The 20,085-nt window shown below is 45.7% G+C and overlaps 2 protein-coding genes across 3 annotated transcripts in view; one reads left to right on the forward strand and one right to left on the reverse strand.

Moving 5' to 3' along the window:
- Positions 1 to 6,748, forward strand: part of npas3 (neuronal PAS domain protein 3) — a 240,477-nt gene extending 233,729 nt beyond the window's left edge. For both annotated transcript variants that reach the window (XM_076027729.1, XM_076027730.1), the window contains exons 11-12: positions 214 to 329; positions 4,997 to 6,748. In XM_076027729.1, the coding sequence (XP_075883844.1) occupies positions 214 to 329; positions 4,997 to 6,729 (1,849 nt within the window). In that variant the 3' untranslated portion in view covers positions 6,730 to 6,748. The remainder of the gene's footprint in view (positions 1 to 213; positions 330 to 4,996) is intronic.
- Positions 6,749 to 15,129: 8,381 nt separating this feature from the next.
- egln3 (egl-9 family hypoxia-inducible factor 3) overlaps positions 15,130 to 20,085 on the reverse strand; it is a 10,906-nt gene continuing 5,950 nt past the window's right edge. The window contains exons 2-5 of the mRNA XM_076027713.1: positions 17,810 to 17,926; positions 17,580 to 17,716; positions 16,552 to 16,619; positions 15,130 to 16,234 (exon numbers count right to left, since the gene is read on the reverse strand). Coding sequence (XP_075883828.1) covers positions 16,206 to 16,234; positions 16,552 to 16,619; positions 17,580 to 17,716; positions 17,810 to 17,926 — 351 coding nt within the window. The 3' untranslated portion in view covers positions 15,130 to 16,205. The remainder of the gene's footprint in view (positions 16,235 to 16,551; positions 16,620 to 17,579; positions 17,717 to 17,809; positions 17,927 to 20,085) is intronic.

Below are 20,085 nucleotides of genomic sequence, written 5' to 3' on the forward strand. Positions count from 1 at the left end.
AAGTAAAACAAGGTTAGGAATGTTAGAGAATTGTTAAAAAAAAAAAAAATACTATGAATGAATATCAACTTGCTTACGTACTTACTTAATAGCAACACTGTGTTACTTACATGCAGCAGTATTTTTGATTGTTTGTTTTTGTAAGGTTTTGAGGCTAAAGACAAAATGAGCAAATATGTCATCAGGTGTTGATTTTTCTCTATGACTTCACAGTAATCCAGAATATAAAGACACGCCCATGGATATTGCTCAGCTTCCAAACCTGCCTGAGAAAACGTCAGAGTCCTCGGAATCCTCCGACTCTGAGTCTGAGTCCAAAGAAAACTCTGGTAGGTGGGAAAGATAAAACCGAAAGGTTGGAGAAGCAAAGAAAGACAGAGTGAGTGGTCTGGTAGCTAGACCCCAAAGCTGGAGTGAAAGAGAAAATAAAAAAGGCACCTTTTCATTTTTGTGAAGCAAGGATTAACAATAAGCGTAATATTCTTGTAAAGCCGGTATGATTCTCTACAAGCGCATCTTCAAATGTTAGCAGTATAATAACAAGCGGTGGGAGATACAACATGAGCAGGAGAAGCCAGAGATGTTTTATCAGTTAGTGCCAGGGTGCCGTCTGTGCCAGGCTGGATGGCGATGGAGCCAACAGCTGCAGGCACTGAGAACTCGTTGGCAACGCTGCAAACTGACAAAAAATGGCAGGAAACCAAATGTAGCTCCACAGAGTGGCACAAAATACCTCGCACAAAAAAAAGAAAAATCCACAGAACGCCCTCCAAAAGAAGCACCGAAACAACAGAATTTCCAGCAAAATCCCATCTCTGTCAAAAAAAAAAAAAAGAGAAGCAGCCAACTGATCCGTGCTAGGTGTTTCATATTTGTGAAGCTCAACAGGAGGCAGCAGGTGCTTCAGAAAACACAGCGCGTTCTCACCAGATCTGCTAGCTCATGTCGCTCCTGGATCCCTCGTTTCCACGAAGCTTTCGCAAAGAATTCTTTTCACCAAAGAGCCTCTGATCTTCACAGATTGCAGCCTTCAAAATTTCCAGGGGAGAAGGTTTGAGTCGGAGAACTTTTCCAGCGTTCCACCCCTGGTGGAGTCCTCACATTGCGGGTGGCACGGTATGAAGAAGTAGCTATGATAACACAACATGTTCTGCCTGCGCCTGCATGGTTTCTCAGATTGGGCCCTCCCTGAGTCCGAAGACATCATCCTAGAGATGTGATCCAGCCACTCCAAAACATCAACTGAATGGGAAAGTGCATCGAATTGAAATGTTTTTTTTTTGCATCATACAAAGACGACATTTGTTGCAACAAAGCAACCAAGGCGTCCGCATGGAAGACAAATAAACCCCTTACTGACATCTCAAAATGAACGAACGGCAAGCGAGAGGACAAAGCTCGTCCGCTGCCAGCGTAGTTATGGCCTCCACCTCCGGCATAATATTATCTGGTCCTGCAGCCTGTGGTGGCATGTAGAGCATCAGTGCCAGCTGTTATTCTTGCTGGCGAAGAGGGATTCTGGCACTCTGTCGGCTGTAAAGTGATGCCAGCTGCTGCAGGGGGGAGAGCAGCTCCAACTGGGCGGCAGCAGGCCCCAGGACTTCAGGCTCAACCTATTTTGAATATGAGACATGTCCAGCTTTTGACTTTTGTTCTGCTCGGAACGCCGTTTACATGGAGCGACAAGCAGGGAGCTGCCAGTGTCCAACGCCGACTGTTTGACCAAACCCTAATGAGTGCCGGACGGGGTCGGGTTCAAACTGAAAGGGTCATTATGAACTTAATAGACACATAGAAAAATATAGAACTGTGAACGTGCCTGGTTTCACCCTGGTGGTAATTTGATGCCGTTATCGGCACTTATGTGAAAGCCCTTCCCTCCCAGCTGTTTTGTACATTTACTTATACACACATACTGCCAAAGTAGTGTATGAATGCATCAGAAAGAGAAAAACATGCAGAAATATTTGTCAAAGTACTTCTGAACTTACAGATCCCTCTTCTTTTCTAATCGTAGAGGCCAGGGGTCACGTGTTGTAATCTCGGCATGTCAATTTGGGGTTGAAATATTTATGCTAAAGGTTTTCTTTTTCTGATGTGTGTTTCTTTATTGTGGCTGATTCTGTGCATACACACTCCAAACTCATTGGTAGAAAAAATGACCAGAAAACCCACCGTGTAGGCGTCCGGAGGGGTCGGCAGGTGCCGGCAGGGGATTTCAGGCGTCCGGATGGGGGCATCGACAGGTGTCGGGGGGCGTCGGCAGGCGTCGGGTGGCGTCGGCAGGTGTCGGGGGTCATCGGTGGGCGTCGGCAGGTGGCGGACGTCGTCGGCAGGCGGCCGCCACATAGGCTCAGTCCCGCAAACGCTGCTTGCAGCTTTAATCCTCTTTTATTTTTCTATTAAGTAGGAATCAATGTGCTTAATCATAAATAATTGCACTACAGGTTGTGGGGGAGGGGGGGCACCTCACAAAGGTTAATAACTAGTTTCAAAGCTGCATTCCAATGACTTGATGTTATGTGGCTGGAGATGACTTTCCCTCTAATTTCCCCTCCAGTTCCAAGAGCACTTTCAATAGAGCTGCTGCTGCTTGATTGTCTATCTGTTCTATTGGCACGTTCCCTTATTTGGAATCTTGCAATTCACTTACCCAAAATGTATCTTAGAAGTGGATGGCAGCTTAACCCTGGTGACAAATTGTCCAATTAAAAAGTTTGCTGGACTGTGAAAACACCAGGTGGAACGCTGGAAGTGAGGCGTGATGGTTTCACACCTGACTGAACCCGATATGTGGTCTTTCATTTTTTTTTTTTTTTTTTTTTACCGCATTAAGTAAATAAACCAAATAAAACCCTTCTTGGGACACACTTAAAACCGCAGGTCCACTTTCGATTGCCGCCAGAGCATGAATGTGTTTTGCTTGGAAGGCCCACTTAATGGAGATGCAAGGTTTTCCCCCCAGACGAAGCAATTGAGTCGACATTTCAGGTGCCACGAGCGAGTCAGAGTGTTGCCAGCTGGGAAGCCGCTGGCCTCAGAGTGAGCTTGGCAGGGTGCAAGAGTTGCTGGGTTGTGTGTGTAATGGGCTGGACAGAGAATGAACACACACAGCAGTGCAGCCACAACACGACCCAGCACAAGGAAAAGCTGTGTGGGACACGAGAAGGATCAACACCTGGGAGTCACTGCACAGGAAGCCAAACACAACTGAATTTTTAGCATCGAAATCAAATGGCGTTTGTATCACAGCTATTTTAAATCTTTAAAATATTTTTAAAATTTAAAAAAAAGTATCAGTTCCTCATCTTGATCCATGTAGTGCTCAGCTGAACGTGCGTTCACCGCAGCTGCTACTAAAGGTTAAGTGTTTAATACAAAACAAGCTCATGTGCTGAACACAGCCGACCAATGAAACAGCAGATCCTTTCTTTAAGGTCCAGTGTGTAATATTTGGAAATTTTTAAGTAGACACAACTACTTCAAGAGGTTAAATTTTAGATTGCAGGACTCTCCCCCTCCTGAGCGGCCAGTGAACTACGATGGTCTGCAAGCACAAACCTGGATTACTAACCCTTTTTCTTTGTTGCTTTATTTAAAGACGTGAGCGCTAAATACAAAACGCTCTGCTGTCAGGCAGCTGGATTGTCCACACCAGGCTTCCTTAGAAATATGCTGGTGCAAGATGGCAGCTAACTGGGAGCACTGGAACCCTGATTGATCTATGGAGATTCTGATATACATATAAGAAGGCTAGGAAAACCAAATTACTTTTGTTGTACTTTGACTTTACACTTTTATTTAGGTATTAAAAGGCTTTATTACTCCATTACGCTTTTACCAATATAAAAAAATTATAAATTAAGCCAAATAGTACACTCTAGACTTTCAAAATTAAAATTTCTCTCATGCTGATGGCTGCAGAGGCTCTGGTGACATTTTCTAATCACCATCTTTTCCAGTTTCACCAGGGGATGTAATTCCACTCAATAGAAGCCAAGGCGGCCGTTCACAGTTCCACACCTAATTGGGCTGCCGTGTTTTATGAACATGTGAATGAGGCCATACAAGTCAGTGGCTACAACAGGTTTCCATTCAGCGGGAAAGTTTTTCCCCTTACGATCCTTGCGTTTGGTTTCATAGATTAGAAGATGTCTTTAGAGATCCCGTGGACGTCAGTGGGTGGATTAAATGGGGGAAATTTCAATTTTTTGAACTAATCCTTCGAATGCCCAGCTTGCATTTAAATCTCCATATTGAGCCCAAACCCTTTTTCCCCTTACAATCATCTAATCTTTTAGCCACATATTAAAATATCATTGCGCTGCAACTTGTTCAGGAAAGTTCCAACATTCTGTCGCGATGGAAAGTGGACATGTGTAATAAAACTAACGCCTGCATGCTGCAGTACTGACACTGAACAAGAGCGCCATTCTAGTTTTCCTTGAACTTGTTTTATGGAGGGAAAATCCAAGACATTTTGCATTAGGTTTAGGATGTAATATTTGGTTGGGATTATTATAGATAGATATAGATAATTAGAATTCTATGAGAGTGGATTTTATCCATAGATCAATAAGGGTTTTGCTTCCAGTTAGCTGCCATCTTGCGCCGCCATATTTCTATGGAAGCCTGGTGTGGACAATCCAGCTGCCTGACAGCACGTTTCATATTTAGGGTGAACGCTAGGGGGCGTCCTCAAATAAACCAACAAAGAAGGAGCTGGACGAGGTATCCAAGGTTTGTGACACTGTAGTTCACTGGCAGGCTCAGGAGAGGGAGGGGGAGTGAAAGAGTGCTGCAATCTCACATGTAACCACTTGATGTCACTTTTGCTTATCAAAATCTCCAAATGTTACACACGCACAAAAAGAATGTCGTTGTGGCTGATTGGATGTAATGCGTTTTGCTAACTCGTCCTGCAGCAACTGCAGAATCCATGTCAGTGACTCAAACCGTCGGCAGTCTTTAACCAACTGAACTCTGTGTCTCTTAGACAACGAGAATGCCAAGTCCGAAGGGAAACCGGGTCTCCAGTCGGAGCGGGGCGAGGACCCCGAGGCCGAGAGCAAGCGCCACCAGCAGCCGGGCCAGCCTCACTGCTCCTCTGAGCAGGAGATGAAGCGGCAGGAGGAGGGCGACAGCTCCAGCAACCCCGAGAGCCAAGACAGCGACGACAGTCTGGAGCCTTCGGACGGAGAGGTGGAGGAGCAGGAGGAGGTGGCGGGAGTTGGAGGAGGAGGAGCAGGAGGAGGAAGGCTGGGGAGGTTAGCAGGACTGAGTGGGTTGGGGCCCCTGGGGGCCATCGGAGGACTGGGTCACCTGGGTGGCCTTCACATTAAAGTGGAGCACTACGGGGACAGCGAGGACGTCCAGCTGCACCACCCGCAGAGCTCTTCGTCTGAGGAAGAGGAAGAGGAGGAGGAGGAGAACGAGGACGACGATGATGTGGAGGAGGACGGTAGCGGCATGCGGGACTGCGACGGCGGGAAGCTGCAGAAGAGGCGGAAGAGACGGAAAGCACAGAAATGGGACGCGTCCCGCAGCAGGAGGCTCCGCCTGTCGTCGGCCGCGTCCAGCCCCATCGCCATGGGTGGGGACGGTGCGGCTGTGGCGCTGGCCGAGCCGGGCCGACCTGGCGCCGCCCACCACCACCTCCTCGCCCCCTCCGCTTCCCCCGACGCCTCCGCCATCTCCTCCTCCGTCCTGAAGATCAAGACGGAGATGGCCGAGCCCATCAACTTCGACAACGACAGCAGCATCTGGAACTACCCGCCCAACCGGGAGATCTCCAGGAACGAGTCGCCCTACAGCATGACCTCCAAGCCCTCGGCGGGGCCCCTGACCGGGGGCCACGACACCTTCCCCTCCCCCCAGGGAGGTGGCGGCGGCGGCTCCTCCTCCCTGCAGGTGTCCATCCCAGACTCGGTCCTCACGCCTCCTGGGAACGAGGGCGCTTTGAGGAAGCCGCCCTACAACGGCAGCTCCACGCCGTCCTCCTCCGCCTCCGCCAGCCTGGCGCCGCCGTCCAACGCCTCCTCCGCCGCCGACCCCCTGTCCCCGCCGCTCTCCGCCTCCCCCCGGGACAAGCAGCAGGGCACCCCCACCACCTCCACCCCGCCCACCTCCTCCTCGTCCTCCTCCTCCTCCTCGCTGCTCTACTCGGGCGACCTGGAGGCGCTCCAGCGTCTGCAGGCCGGCAACGTGGTTCTCCCAATCGTCCAGCGGGTGGCGCCCACCCTGGCCCCCAACAGCACCCCGGCCCACAGCACCCCCCCGCGGGTCTACACCACCGGCACCATCCGCTACGCGCCGGCCGACGTCACGCTGGCCATGGCGCAGGGCAACCTGCTGCCCAACGCGGCAGCGGCAGCCGCCGCCGCCGCAGCCGCCGCCGCCGCCATGAACCTGGTGGACGGGCCCGGCTTCGGCCTGGACCCCAAGACGCCCATGGAGATGCTCTACCACCACGTGCACCGGCTCAACATGTCGGCGGCGGCGGCGGCAGCCGCCACCAACACCACTGGCGGCGGCGGCGGCATCAGCGGCCCCTTCACCGGCTCGCCAGCCGTGGCAGCCACCACGAACGGTGGCCTCGGCGGCCAAATGGCGAGCGCGGCCGCCAACGTCTTCACCACGGCCGACGGGCTTTTCTCCACGCTGCCGTTCCCCATGTACAGCAACGGCATCCACGCCACGCAGACGACGCTGGAGAGGAAGGAGGATTGAAGCCAGCCGCCAGACTGCTGGGGGGTCCAAGACAAAAAAATTATAAAAAAAAAAAAAGATACTAATGAGTGAAATGGACAAAAAAAAAAAAAGGGGCGGCGGGTCAGGGGGGGACAAAAATAACAATAATAAATGGAAGATGATTATGATGAACTTGAGTTTTGTCGACGCAGCACTGTGTGGAGGAGAAGGAGGAGGGACCAGGGGAGGAGTTCCAGATGTACTGAAGCACTTTGAATCTGAGCAACTGAGCTTGTGTGTAATAGACATGAATGACATGCCCCCCCACCCCCAACCCCCAACCAACCCTGTTTTCTATCTCTTGGTCTCTCTCCTCCTCACTTTAAGTCTCTCTGTCGCTGGATCTTGTTTCCATTCATTGTGATGGAAGACTTGAACAGAAAGAGGACCAGTTGTTGCTTCTTGTAAAAAAAAAAGAAAAGAAAAACAGAAAAAAAGCCCTTTTTGCCTACAGAGAATTCATATTGCCTAAGGACTTTGTGGAAGCCTGACGGAAATAATTTTTATTATTTGACTTTTTTCTTTGTGTTTTGGTTTGTTTGTCTTTTTTTTTTTTTCTTTTTTTTTTGCGTCTTCGAGAAGATGCTGATTGTGCGTAATTTCCAGGAGGACAGTACAGGGACACTCAAACTCTGCGTGGCACTCGGCCGTTTGTATCTTGATGTGATCAAGGATTGAAAAGTAAAGTTTTCAACGGGAGCAGAGGGAGCCGCGGCGCTTCCATCAGAGGTCTCAGAGGTCAAGAATCTTTTGAAAAAAGGTTTTTGAGAATGTTTCTCGACTGAGGGAACGGTTCAGCAGAATAATCCTGTCTTTTCTTTCTCCATTCTTTTTTATAAGACAAAGTACTCTATCTCAGATTTAACTTACAAAAACAAGCATTAAGGGAAAAAAAAGCAATGTCAGCCGGGTAATGACCTGTGAATTATCGAATGTTACTACTTCCTCTTTTTATCCCAGGAGTTAACCTACAGGTCTCACGCCAAACATAACCTCCTCGACTCGTCCCCATCCCAAGCTACTGTCTCCTGCCACTTAACTCTGTCCGTCATCGCATCTCTACCTGTCAACCTGGAGATCCATGGTGCTAGCGACCGCCCAGTAACCCTGATTCAGCTGGCTGAAGTGGGTGCTGAAAGCCAACCCACAGCTCGTTGACAGACTCACCGCCTTTCCTTTGCATTTTATGGAGGAGGAACTAATTATTTCCTGTTTTTATTCTTCTTACTATCACGGTTATTAATATTATTGTAATAGTTATTGTTATTAATTACCTGACCTCAGAACTGCGCAGTCAGCTGCACCTCCGCGGGCTCTCGCTGAACCAACACGGGGCAGATTTGCCTTGAAAGCTGCAGATGATTGGCTAATTCTGAGCCTTCTTTGTAATATAATTTGTTTTGTTTTTTCTTTCTCCATAATTTAACCAGATTTGATTTTTCAGAGAAACTGAGGCTAACGTGCTAGTGTTACTGACTTGAAGATGAATGTTGAAGACCTTCTCCTCCTTTACTTTCAACGACTGTGATTCCACTTTCTCTTTTTCTCCTCCTTCTTCTTCCTGAACCAGAATCACCTCCACCAGATTTTTCTGAGCGAATCCACTTTCTTCCATCCCATCGCCGAACCCTGTGATTGAAAAAAAAAAAAAAAAACACACACACATATCAACAAGAAGATTGTAATAAAGACATGCATTTTCAATCAATTTATCAAACAATCAATCCAGTAACTACAAAAATATTTTTTTGGAGCAAGACAAAAAAAAAAAAAAATCCTTTAAAAAATGTCTTTGTCTTTGTCGTTCTCCTGTTCTGTGTTGCTCTTCCTCCTTTCCTCAGCCTCTGTTGCCAAAAAGAAAAGAAGAAGAAATCTCACAGGTTTGGTGTTTTTGAAGCACTGTGATTCTTGTTCATTTTTAAATTCCCTTTTTATTACTCTTTTTTGGGAAAAAAGGGAAAAACAACAGTTTAAAAACGACGAAAACCGGAGAAAAAAAAAAAATACTGTCACGACATGCATCTTTTTGACAGCCGCCTTCCGCCATCCCGCCATCCTTATTACCCAGTGTGATTACGCCGTTAGAAAAAAAGAAAAAAAACGTGTTACCAATGTGTTTAAGTGTCACTTGGCTGTCGAAAACGTCTTTCATGGCGACTTCTCTCTGTGTGTGTTGACTATATGCAGTATATACTGAGCTACTGTAGCTGTTTTTGTCCTTTGTCTTCTCTGTGCTCTCTCTAGTGTGGGGTGGGGGGGGTGGGGGGGGGGGGTTGATGGACGAGGCCTAGACCAGGAAGAAGGGGCGGCGGTCCGGGCGGATCAAAATTGGACACCCCCCCCCCCCCCCCCCCCCCCGAAAGCGTCGACCCTTCTTTCAGTCTGTGGCCTCGTCTCCCTCTCTAGCTCCCTCTATCGGCAGTCTTAGTGAAACCAGTGGAGGTTTGTGGAATTTCGTGTTTGGTGGCCTTTGCAACAAAAAACAAACAAAAAAACCCCTGTGAAGTCCACCTCTTTTTCGCTGCTTCCTTTTTTGTCTATGTAAAACCTCTTCTTTTCAGTTCTCTAACCTCTCCGTCCCTCTGCTGTTGCTTTTCGCTGTTGTGTAGTCTTAATACAAACCTCTTTATCTTACTGTCCTTTTCCTCTCAGAGATAAAAAAAAAAAAAAAAAAAAAAAGAATCTTCAACTAGCTCAAAGGTTTATGGAGCCATGTTTAAGCCACCAAGGAACTCTGGGAATTGTAGTTTCAAACTTTTGAACGACTAATAAACATTGATACTCAATTGAATAAAAGCGTGGAAGGAACCATCCAAACCCTCCGTTGGGAAATGTTCCCAGAATTTCTTGGGGCTTCTTGTGTGCATTGGGTGTATTTCATTGGTTCCCACCAAACTTGTTGACTTCCTGTGCAAACTTCTACAAACAAAAGTTAAACAAGTGGTTCAAGGGGAAGAAGAAAAATATCAGGACACTGACAAAATAATGATTTTAGAGATTTCTAAAGAAATTAAAAAAGGAAAAAATATTTCTCACTATAAATCTATTTTTATAGGTGTTTTGGAAAACTGAACTGCATGTTTAGTAAGCTCATCCGATTCGTTTCGCCTGATAGGTCCCTTTTTTTCTTTTTTTTTAAGGTTTTGTTTTGTTTCGGTTTTATTTTGTCCTTTTATTTTGAAAGTCTGTGTAGCCCAACCAGGGACTGGACGGAGGCCTGATGGAAGTTTGCATTGTCGACCTTCTCCAGGCCTCTCATGTCCTCTTTTCAATCAGGAAAATCAGTCTGTAGCGTCTGTGCTTTCTGTGACCAATCAATGTATCGTCGAAACGTCAAGAAAAAAAAAAAAATCAAAGGTCAAAAGTCATGAATTCTAATAATGGATTTCTTTATTTTTGCGTTTAAGAACAGGAATGTGATTTGCCCCGCTCAACCTGCCAGACTCTTGGCAGGTTGATTGTGGTTGAATGTTAAATTTAGTAATTTCTGGAGCATTTTGCTTCTAGCGCTCCTCTGGATTTTACTCTTTTCTACTTTTGATGGTTTTGCGTGAACGCGGGGGATGGGCCACAAGTAACTGGCAGAACCCCATTTGGTAAAAGGGGGTAGTGGGGGTGGGGAGGGGGTGGCGGGGGGGGGGGGGGGGGTAGGGCACATAACTCAGACAAAACCAGGAAATACACCCACATGTAACAAACCCCAAACAGCTGATCCGAGCTGTTTCAACTGTTTCTGTTTGTTTGTTTTTTTCTTTTTCTTTTTCTTTTTCTTTTCTGTGTTTTATGTCAAAAATGAAAAACTTGGCTGGTGATTTTGAAAAACGTGAAAATCTTTAATCACCGCTGCTGTCAATAATACATAGTGTTTAAGAATTGCAATTATTGAAAATCACTTCATTTACCTGTGAAGAAACTGTGTCTGTGTTTTTAACTATTTCTTGTACAATTATACAGATTCTTTTATGAGGAACTTGGTGCCAAGTAGCTGAAATATGGGAGAGAGGGAATCTCTTATTATCAATGTTAACAGTGTTATAAAATTCTAAATACAACAAATTAAAATATTAAAAAAAGAAGATTATGGTACTTTTTGTTATTTTTTTCTTTCTGTTCATCCCCTGCTGAAGCAGAAACCACCAAGCTAACTGATGCTAACATGGAGTGCCTGGCATGTTTCCTATGATTTCTACTTTTTGAAAGCATCTTTTTGAGTTTCGCTGACCACGAATAATGCTGCCGAGCCCAAGATGTACATACTTCATTCTTCTAGCGGTTGTTCCTTTCTCAGTTTGCTAGGTTTCCATCTGCTCAGGGGAGCATGTCACGCGCACACACACACGGCTGTCTTTTTGTAACCCCAGTGACCATCTTACAGGTGCCATATTCATAATAAATTTTTTTGCTCTCGAATTTTTCTACCAGATTGCATCATTTCTTCCGTTCAATACATTCAGCCATACATTCCACCTCCTCACCAACATTACGAACACTTCTACATCCTGTTTGCTTTTTTTCTTTCTTTGTTCTGATCTTCAGTTTGCGCCGTCGATCAGCTGGCCGTAATAAACCAGCTAGGCACCGCTAACGCGTACGACAGTTTTCAGTTTCGACGCCGTGTACGTCTGGATCTTTTCACACTCTTAAATTTGCTGTTCTCAGGGAAGGCGTTTGAGGAATGAGGTCATTCATGGCATGAATGACCTCATGTCTATTCTTTCTTGACGGATCACAACGACACCAATATATGACCGGTAACAGGATTATCCAGCTCCCCCCGACCCTGTTAGACATCATTTGCATCATTTGCTTCAATGAATTTCACTTCACGATTCGATTTTATAAACTTCCTTCTTTCTCTTTTTTTTTTTTGCGTGTGTCATTTTCCGCAGCTAATGCGACCGTTGCGTGTCGAGCACCACGACACACCCACCGTGGTTCCACAGGTTCAGCAGCGGGACGAGAACGTGAACATGACAACGGAACAACAGTCAAATGAAGTGAGACTTGAGCGTAGTTCCACCATTCAACAGCAATCGAAGCCAATAAGCACGTCGGTGCTCTTGACTGCAGGCGTCTCTGTTTTTCTCACTTTCGTTACCTCTCATACACTTTCTTCCTGAAACACATCTCCTCCTCCTCCTTTTCCTCCCGTTCCTTCCCCTCGCCCGCACCCTCAGCCCCTCCATGCAGTAATAAGAGAGGAGAGGTCAGTCAGTTGACCCTGTGAGGCGGAGCAGCCAACTTTAAATATTTCACACTATTTTAAATGAGTGCACATGAATCATAGATCACAAGCAGTGTGTGTGCGTGTGCGCGTGTGTGTGTGTGTGTGTGTGTGTGTGTGTGTGAGAGAGAGAGAGAGAGAGAGAGAGAGAGAGGAGGTGCTCGAACCTGAAGCTCCTTCTAATAACCTCTGGCTGTCCATCTCAGCAAAGAGGTCTGATGTGGAATTTAGATCCAACAGCATCAGTGGTGGAGCCGAGGCCTAACGAACAGCCTTTCATCATCACCGTGATGGACGGATGATGAAACAAAGATGAAAACTTGGGTTTTTATTTTTATTTTAATATTTGCTGCTGCTGATGTCCCTGGTTTCCCAACATGAAGCACAAGTCGAATCATTGCACAAATCTGTAAAATGCATTTTAAAGACGACGCTGAAGTTGGCACCACATTCGCATTATCCCAACACTGTTTCAACATATAAAATTCAGCGAATCATTATGCCTATGTTCAGGTGGATGTTTGACTAAATTATATTTATTTTCAGTTTTTCAGGTGGATTATTTCAAAAACTATACAGTAGAAATGGACATGTGAGGTATTATTGTAAAGCCTGGAAGAGCTCTACTATCACAATCAATCAATGGCCCCATGTCTCTAGGACAAAGTTGAAATTTCACCCCATTGGGTTAGGATTAAGGCTGAAATTAGGGTTAGGGTTTCAGGGTTCCTCAAGTACTAGAAGTCCCAAATTTGGCGTGGGCGCTTCTTGGGGCTCCTGATGAAAAAGCAAGTGGCCCCATGTCTCTAGGACAAAGTTGAAATTTCACCCCATAGACTTGCATTGCTTTAGGGTTAGGGTTAGGGTTATGGCTGAAATTAGGGCCCAATAGGGCAACATGTCCATTTCTACTGTATAGTTTTTGAAATAATCCACCTGAAAAACTGAAAAACACCATGATGTCAATGACAAAGTTGTCAACTTTGGAGCCCCCCCCCCTCCAAAGGCCAAAAATGATATCCCGTGAAATATGTCAACTGATTGCGATAGTAGAGCTCCCAGGCTTTACAATGATACCTCACATGTCCATTTCTGCTGTATGATTAAGTCAAAAATCCACCTCAACAGGATTCGCTGAATGTTAAATGTTGAACGGTGTTGGGATGAGCAGAATTCTTTTTAAGGTGGAATCCAAACCTAAGAAGCACCGCGGTGAATGTGGCGGCAACTTCAGCGTCGTTTTTTTTTTTTTTTTCTAATGGCAATTTATCCCTGCTTTGGAGAAGCACTTTTCTATTGACCGTTTTACCTTGACTTTGTGCAGGGTCGCTCAGTAAAACCAATGAAATGCTCTGCACAGCAAATCAGACTTCTGCAAGAGAGACTGCGAGTGGTTTTTCCTCACGAAGCGTCAAGCCTGCGAAAGCAATGCACAAAGTCAAAGTGAAATAGCACAGTACAGTAGGAACACCTGAAGATCAAACTCACTGCAGTGAAGTAAATACAGGTGCGCGTGGCCTGGTGTGAGCTCTCTCCACGTCACAGCAAACATCATCTTCATGCTGATTGGCTTGTTCCTTAGGACACATGCAGCCACCACAGGGGTCGATGGACCTTCTCAACACTAAAAAAAAAAAAGAAAGAAAGAAAGAAAGAAAAGGAAAAAAAAGTGTCAATTTCCGGAGAGAGAGCTGAAGAAATCAGTTTTGATAAGCACCTCAAACACTAAGGGGGGGAAACTACACGCAAAAGCAGCACAGTTATGAGGAATGGGTTCAGTCTACATGGCATGAAATGATTCACACTCGTCGTCTTCTCGCTTTAATCAGAGCACACAGGACCGGGACTCTTTGATGGAACCTACGGCAGACATCACGGCAACACGAGTTGTGAAATTTCCTGACAAGTTCTGAATGAAGGCAAACGTGCTGCTGGAATAAAAACACAACACATTCTTACGTGCGTTGTAGCAGCGTTGCAGCTCCCCCCCCCCCCCCCCCCCCCACACACACACACACACACACACACACACACACACACACACACACACACACACACACACACACACCAGTAGCTACAGCCTGCACGTCCCTCACCAGTTAAATCACGCCAGCTTTTGAAACTACTGAGATGTTTTGCTTCTACTGTTGCTCCGCAGCGTTGTGGTGTTGTTGCACTGCGCTTGCTGCATTTATTTATCTGGCTTCTTTTTTTTTTTTTTTCAGTACATACTTACAAATATTTTTATTTTATTTTTGTCTATATCAGTTAATATAATTCTCGACCTTTTGCACTGTAGCCAATTTCTTTTTTCTTTTTTTGTCGTTGCTGTAATCATGCAAATTTCCCCATCGTGGGATCAACAAAGGTCTTCTTCTTCTTCTTCTTCTTCTTCTTCTTCTTCTTCTTCTTCCGCATGTTGTGTCCAACTTTGGCCCGGCGTTCATCAGTGGCTGAGCGATTCAGCGTCACCTTCTAAAGTGGAGCTGCAGCGACATCAACTGGACACTTACTGAAACTGCAACCCAACAAAAACGTGATCGGAAAATCTTTTTTTCCATTAAATCGTTTGCGAGTGAGATTGAGAATTTATAGCGTTCGCACTGCATGAGCTTGGCAACAACCAAACGCTGCGTGGTTCTATATGATGCGCTTCAGCATTGAAGGGCATAAACTCTCCTCATTAGCAGACTAAAAACGTTGGTTTGGTCTTCAATGATAGATTGACTTTTATTTTCTTTTGTTCAGACAAACGGCAGCAGGTCGCAGACATCACTGCAGAAACAGGCCACGCCTTTGCATCTTTATTTGTCTGAACAGAAGAAAAGAAAATTCCAAAAAAATACAATAGGCAGATTTTGGAAAATCAATTCAAATTTGATTCGTGAGCTGCAATGATCAAGAGGAGAGCAGTGTCCTGGTATTGTTGTAGTTTTCACTTTTCTTCAACATATTCAACACCGAAAAAAATGTCAAAGTGATCAATTTCCACAGAGGAAAATGCAGAACACTGATTTGTCAACAAAAACTGTTCATTCCACATTCCACTGATGCTTCACTCAGCAGCAGTAGTTCAGTGGTTGGAAAACACCACTGAGGCTGTGCAGTGGCAACATCAGCAGCGGGGACAGCAGCGAGAAACAGCAGGGTCGTCCTTTAGGCCAAAGCTTCATTTATTCACTGGTACACAAACACTTGCTCACTCATGTTGTCATATTTACAAAGTTATTTATTTACACACGACATGTCAACAACATTTCTCAACGTGTCCAGTTTGAACTTTTCAGGGGTTCCCCCCCGCCCCCCTTAAAGCTTTCAAAAATCACAATAGTTTCTTCCAGACAGAAGGACCAGAGATGGAAGAACGAACTCACTCTCTCCTTGTTGTAAGTTTACAATTGCAATTTTTTTTGTGTGTGTGTGTGTGTGTGAAACAAGGCTTGTTTTCTTGAACCCGCAAGTCAGACAAACCTGTTCAACGCAGTGGAACTGACTTCACCACTTTAGGGACGAGCCAATCAGAGCGATCACAACGATCAAATATGAAATCGAGACGCTGCAAAGACGATGAGAGAAGATGATACACTGTGGATATGATGCTGTCTTTAAATGCATGCCAGCTTTTGAGGTTTTATTATTTTAAGTTAAGGCTGCGTGAAGCAGGTAAAGCATCCATCATCCATCTTCTCTGCCTGCTTCTCCTGCACTGCAGGACCAGGCAGGTGGAGCAACAATTGGTCATTTCCACTCTTCCAATGATGGCAGGCGGTTGCCAGTGGTGTGTTTCCCTCAGGGCTCAGGGCTCAGGGCTCTGGACTCTGGACTCTGAACTCTGAACTCCTGAGGTGTTTCCGCAACTTCACTCGCACAGTGTTGCAAAATGACACATTTGCAGACACAACGGTTGGTGGATGTTGACTTGTAAACGGCTCCACAGTTCTCTCCTGTGCCCCGTAAACGTGGGGCTCCTCCTCCAGATGGACGCGCTGCGTTCAAAGGTGCGGTCCGCTGCATAGCGTGGCTGCGTCAGCAGAGGGGGTTGCACAGGCGGCAGATGAAGCAGCAGCTGGGGTCAGCGCAGCTCGTTGCCCCAACATCCTAGAGTGCAGAGGCACTGAAAGATCTTCTCTTCTTCTCACTGTCTTCCTCTCCCCTGCTCTTTCCGTCAAGTCACGAGGGGGGGTTCTGCAGATCCACATAGCGAACGGCAGGTGGCAGCATTTCCTGGGGATCAGCTGGAGCTGCTTCCCTGCTGCTTTGCTGCGACACACAGAGTCACGTCACACGGTTTAAACATGTTCAACGCTGCGACTAGGAATCTGAATAATTTCATTATGAGTTTGTCAAAACTTTTTGCCCAAAACAACTTCAACATTCCGTTACTCTGATTTGTCGCTGCTTATTGCTGTAATTATGCAAATTTCCCCACCGATGGATCAATAAAGGTCTTCTTCTTCTTCTTCTTCTTCTTCTTTCACGTTAAATTAACTTTACATATTTTTTTCCCCCCAGCAGCTCATAAAGAACTCTTTATTTCTAGATATTTCTATCCATGACTTATTTGCGTGCGCTCTTACCGATCATGTGGCGTCTCTTGGCTTCGGCCCTCTCCGCAGAGTCAAAATACCAAACTGTGATGGCGTACCTGCAGCAACGGCATGTGGTTAAACACTGCGCTTTATTTCAGCAGCAGCTGCTCTGCAGCGACTCAAGAAAAAAAATCACAAGTGTGAGAGTTGATCTTTGCAGCAGCTTTAGATTCTGAAGTTTCTTTGACTGAGGTCTTGACCCCGCAAGAGCCATTAATACTCGTCCAGCTGCATTTCTCCAGTCACTATTAGCTATGAAATGTTGCTTCTTCTTTTTTTTCTTTTTTTTTAAAAACCCAACTACAACAACATGACGTACCAAAGAGAAAAACCTTTCTGATCAGAGCTTCAAATATTAGCAAAAATGACAAAAAGGCTGGGAAGTTCTACAGGTGCTACCCAGAACATTTGAATATCCTGAAAAGGTTGCTGCATTTCTGCAATTCAACTTAAAAGGTGAATTTGACATATTGTGTAAAGGAATAATATGCAAATCAATATATTTCAAGTTTTTATTTCTTTGGATTTTGCTGATCAGGTCTTGCAGCTTAAAAAAAACCCTCAAATTTTATAAATTTTCTGAGTTTGTGGGTTTGTGGATTTAATAAGCTGAAAATCTTAATCAAAGTTACAACAAGGAACTGCTTGAGATGTCAATGTGCGTGGAATGGCTCAATAAAATGTGTTGCTTTCATCTTTTACGTTAAATTGCCAAAATAAAACAACCTTTACTTGATATTCTAATTTTTCAGGTAATACCTGTATGATGAAGGTAAAAAGTGTACATTGTCACTATTAGTCTAAAAAGTTTTCAAGTTGTGGACAGTGTTTTTTCATTGAGTATCAAGCTTGCGTGTTTTTATTATTGTATCGTTTTATCTCCCTTTTCCTTCTTTTCATGCTCGAACAAAGAATTAAATAAATAAATAAAAAAATAAATAAAAAGTGTCATTATATAATAATATTATTGGTGTTTGGTGGGTGAGCCATGGGGTTCTTCCAGCCTGGTCGTCTACCTGGAGCTGTAGGACGGCTGCACCTGGTGAGGGTTCCTGCGGTCGGACCAGAAGAGCAGCAGCCTGTCGAACAGCGGCTGGATGTCGGCCACGTAGGCCTTCCCCTCGGGGAAGATCCTGAGGATGCCGCCGTCCGCCTGGTGGGTCCGCCAAACACAAAGCAGCAGTTTAGAGACGCTGGGAGACACGCGTGGCAAACACGCGTGAGCAGCGGCGAGGAGGCCACGCACCAGCGTCCAGTCCTTGTTGAGGTAGTAGATGCAGGTGATGCAGCGTCCGTCCCCGTTGGGGTTGTCCACGTGTTTGACGTAGCCAGTGCCGTTGCCAGGGTAGCACGCAACCATGGCCTGCACGCACACACACACACACACACGATAAGACAGACTGTAAATCTAGTGCAGAAACTGTAGTAGGCAAACATATAAACAATAAAGCTCCATGCTGCAGCGCTGGTAGCAACGTGGCTGCAGAGTCATGAAGCCTGAAGTCACCCTGATGAGGAGGAACTTCAGCCCTGCTGCTGGCTTGGAAACTGGCTTTTCAGGGAGCGCAGAGCACAGCGAGGTGAGGCGGGAGGTACAGCACGCACGTACGCACACGACACAACAAAACACTGGCTGGGTTTCCATGACTCCTAGAATTGCGCAAAAAAAAAATCGCAAAAAAAAAAAAAAAAACCCTGGTGATGGAAGCAGCTCCACTTGGAAAAACCTCTCCAATATTGGCTGGAAGGTTCTGACGCTCTCATCAGGTGGGTTTTCATATAGAGGAATATCACTGAAGTGTCATTCAAAGAGTTTTTTGGCATTGACCCGTCAAGACGTACGGGGTCACGTGACCGGTTCACTGACCAAGCGGCAATGGCGCGTTTACGATTGGACGGACGGAGGAGGAGACGGAGTATTTTTTTTTTTACAAGTCATCAAAGAGAAAAATGGAACAAGCATTCTGGACAGCAATCGACATTAACCGTAATTCTTGTAAAATCTTGCGGGACGAGATTTTACAAGAATTACGTTTTTTTTTTTTGCGCTTTACAATATTCAGTGGAAACACCTGCAAATCGCAATTGGGACTTTGTGGAAATTGTTAGAAATGTTGCTTTTATTTTGCAACAAACTGTCATGGAAACGCAGCGACTGACTCCAGCAGTCCACTGGAGGATCACTGGAGGATCACTGGAGGATCACTGGAGGATCAGTGGAGCTCTCTCTGCATCACCTGCTGCCAGTGATGTAACTCCACTGAATGCAGAAGTCAGTGGCGAAGAAAAAAACAGAAGCTGATTGCACAACTGTGGTTTCAGTGTCGTCATACTGAACACTTTCCTTCCCACAAACACAAGATTCTATTAATTCATACAGAAGCTCCTCTACATTCCAGACCAGAAAGAAGGAGAGGAAAGAGAGGAAACAAGCTTCTGTCAATCTGAAGAAACTTTCAAAATAAAAGTTAAAATGAAGATCTGATGTTGACAAACGTGATTACAGCAGAGGCTTCCTGTGGGTGGGTGTGTGTGTGTGTGTGTGTGTGTGTGTGTGTGTGCCTGTGAGTGTGTGTGTCTGTGATTGTGTGTGGGTGGCTGATTGCACAAGTGTGTGTGTGTGTGTGTGTGTGTGATGTGATCATTAACCAGTACATCTTGGGAACATGAGGGGGGTGTTTATGGTTGTGTGCTGACAGTTTCAGCTGCACGTACACAGACTTGAGTTGTGTGTGTGTGTGTGTGTGTGGCTTTTTTCATGCCGACTCATTGGCCGTATCGTTGACCTACGCTAAGCGGCGGTCGAGTCACAACACGGCGTTCAAACTTCTTTTGTTTTATGCAACACCAGCGACCTCCTGGCAACATTGTTTCCACTCCTGCAGGAGAGTAAAAGATGAAAGCCAAACATGACAGATCCTCTATTAATCTGTTGTGATATTTAGTGGTCCTATTGTGAGCGGAGTTCAGTGACTGCTTGGATAACAACCTGAACAGGACCACCAGGGTCCAGGGTTTATTTCTGTCTCACTTCCACAGACATGACGGGGCTTCCCAGCAGCGCTGCGACCTCCTGACCCCGGAAGGAAGCAGCTGATGAACCGCCAGCAGCAGACCATCATCAAACAGCAAGCTCTGCAGCTGCGCTGCTGTGCTTTTACTGCAGCGGGTCAAACTCAAAATCGCAGTGGGTAGCCGAAATGTAAAAGTTTGATAAAGTCTCTGGCCAACATTGAAATTTATTGAAAGGAAATCTCCCTCCAGATTGAACAGAGAACCTTAATATGGAAGCCAAAGTTTCCAGTTTTGCTTCAACCTGAACACGGAACAAAGCAAAGCTCAAGTTTTCTTTGATCAAAAAATATTCCTGCATATTTTTCTTTCTTAAAAAAAAAAAACACCTTCATTCACAGAGAATCAACTTTTAATTCAGCCTTCAGAGAACATCCACCATCTCCTGATCCAGAGACATGCTGCTGGTCCTCTGGTGGTTGGACAGTGAACTACAGTGAACAACAGCAG

This window comes from Nelusetta ayraudi, unplaced genomic scaffold (assembly GCF_046127955.1).
Source record: "Nelusetta ayraudi isolate G7.1 ecotype Tasmania unplaced genomic scaffold, CSIRO-AGI_Nayr_v1 ptg000021l, whole genome shotgun sequence".
In the NCBI taxonomy this organism is placed as follows: Eukaryota; Metazoa; Chordata; class Actinopteri; order Tetraodontiformes; family Monacanthidae; genus Nelusetta; species Nelusetta ayraudi.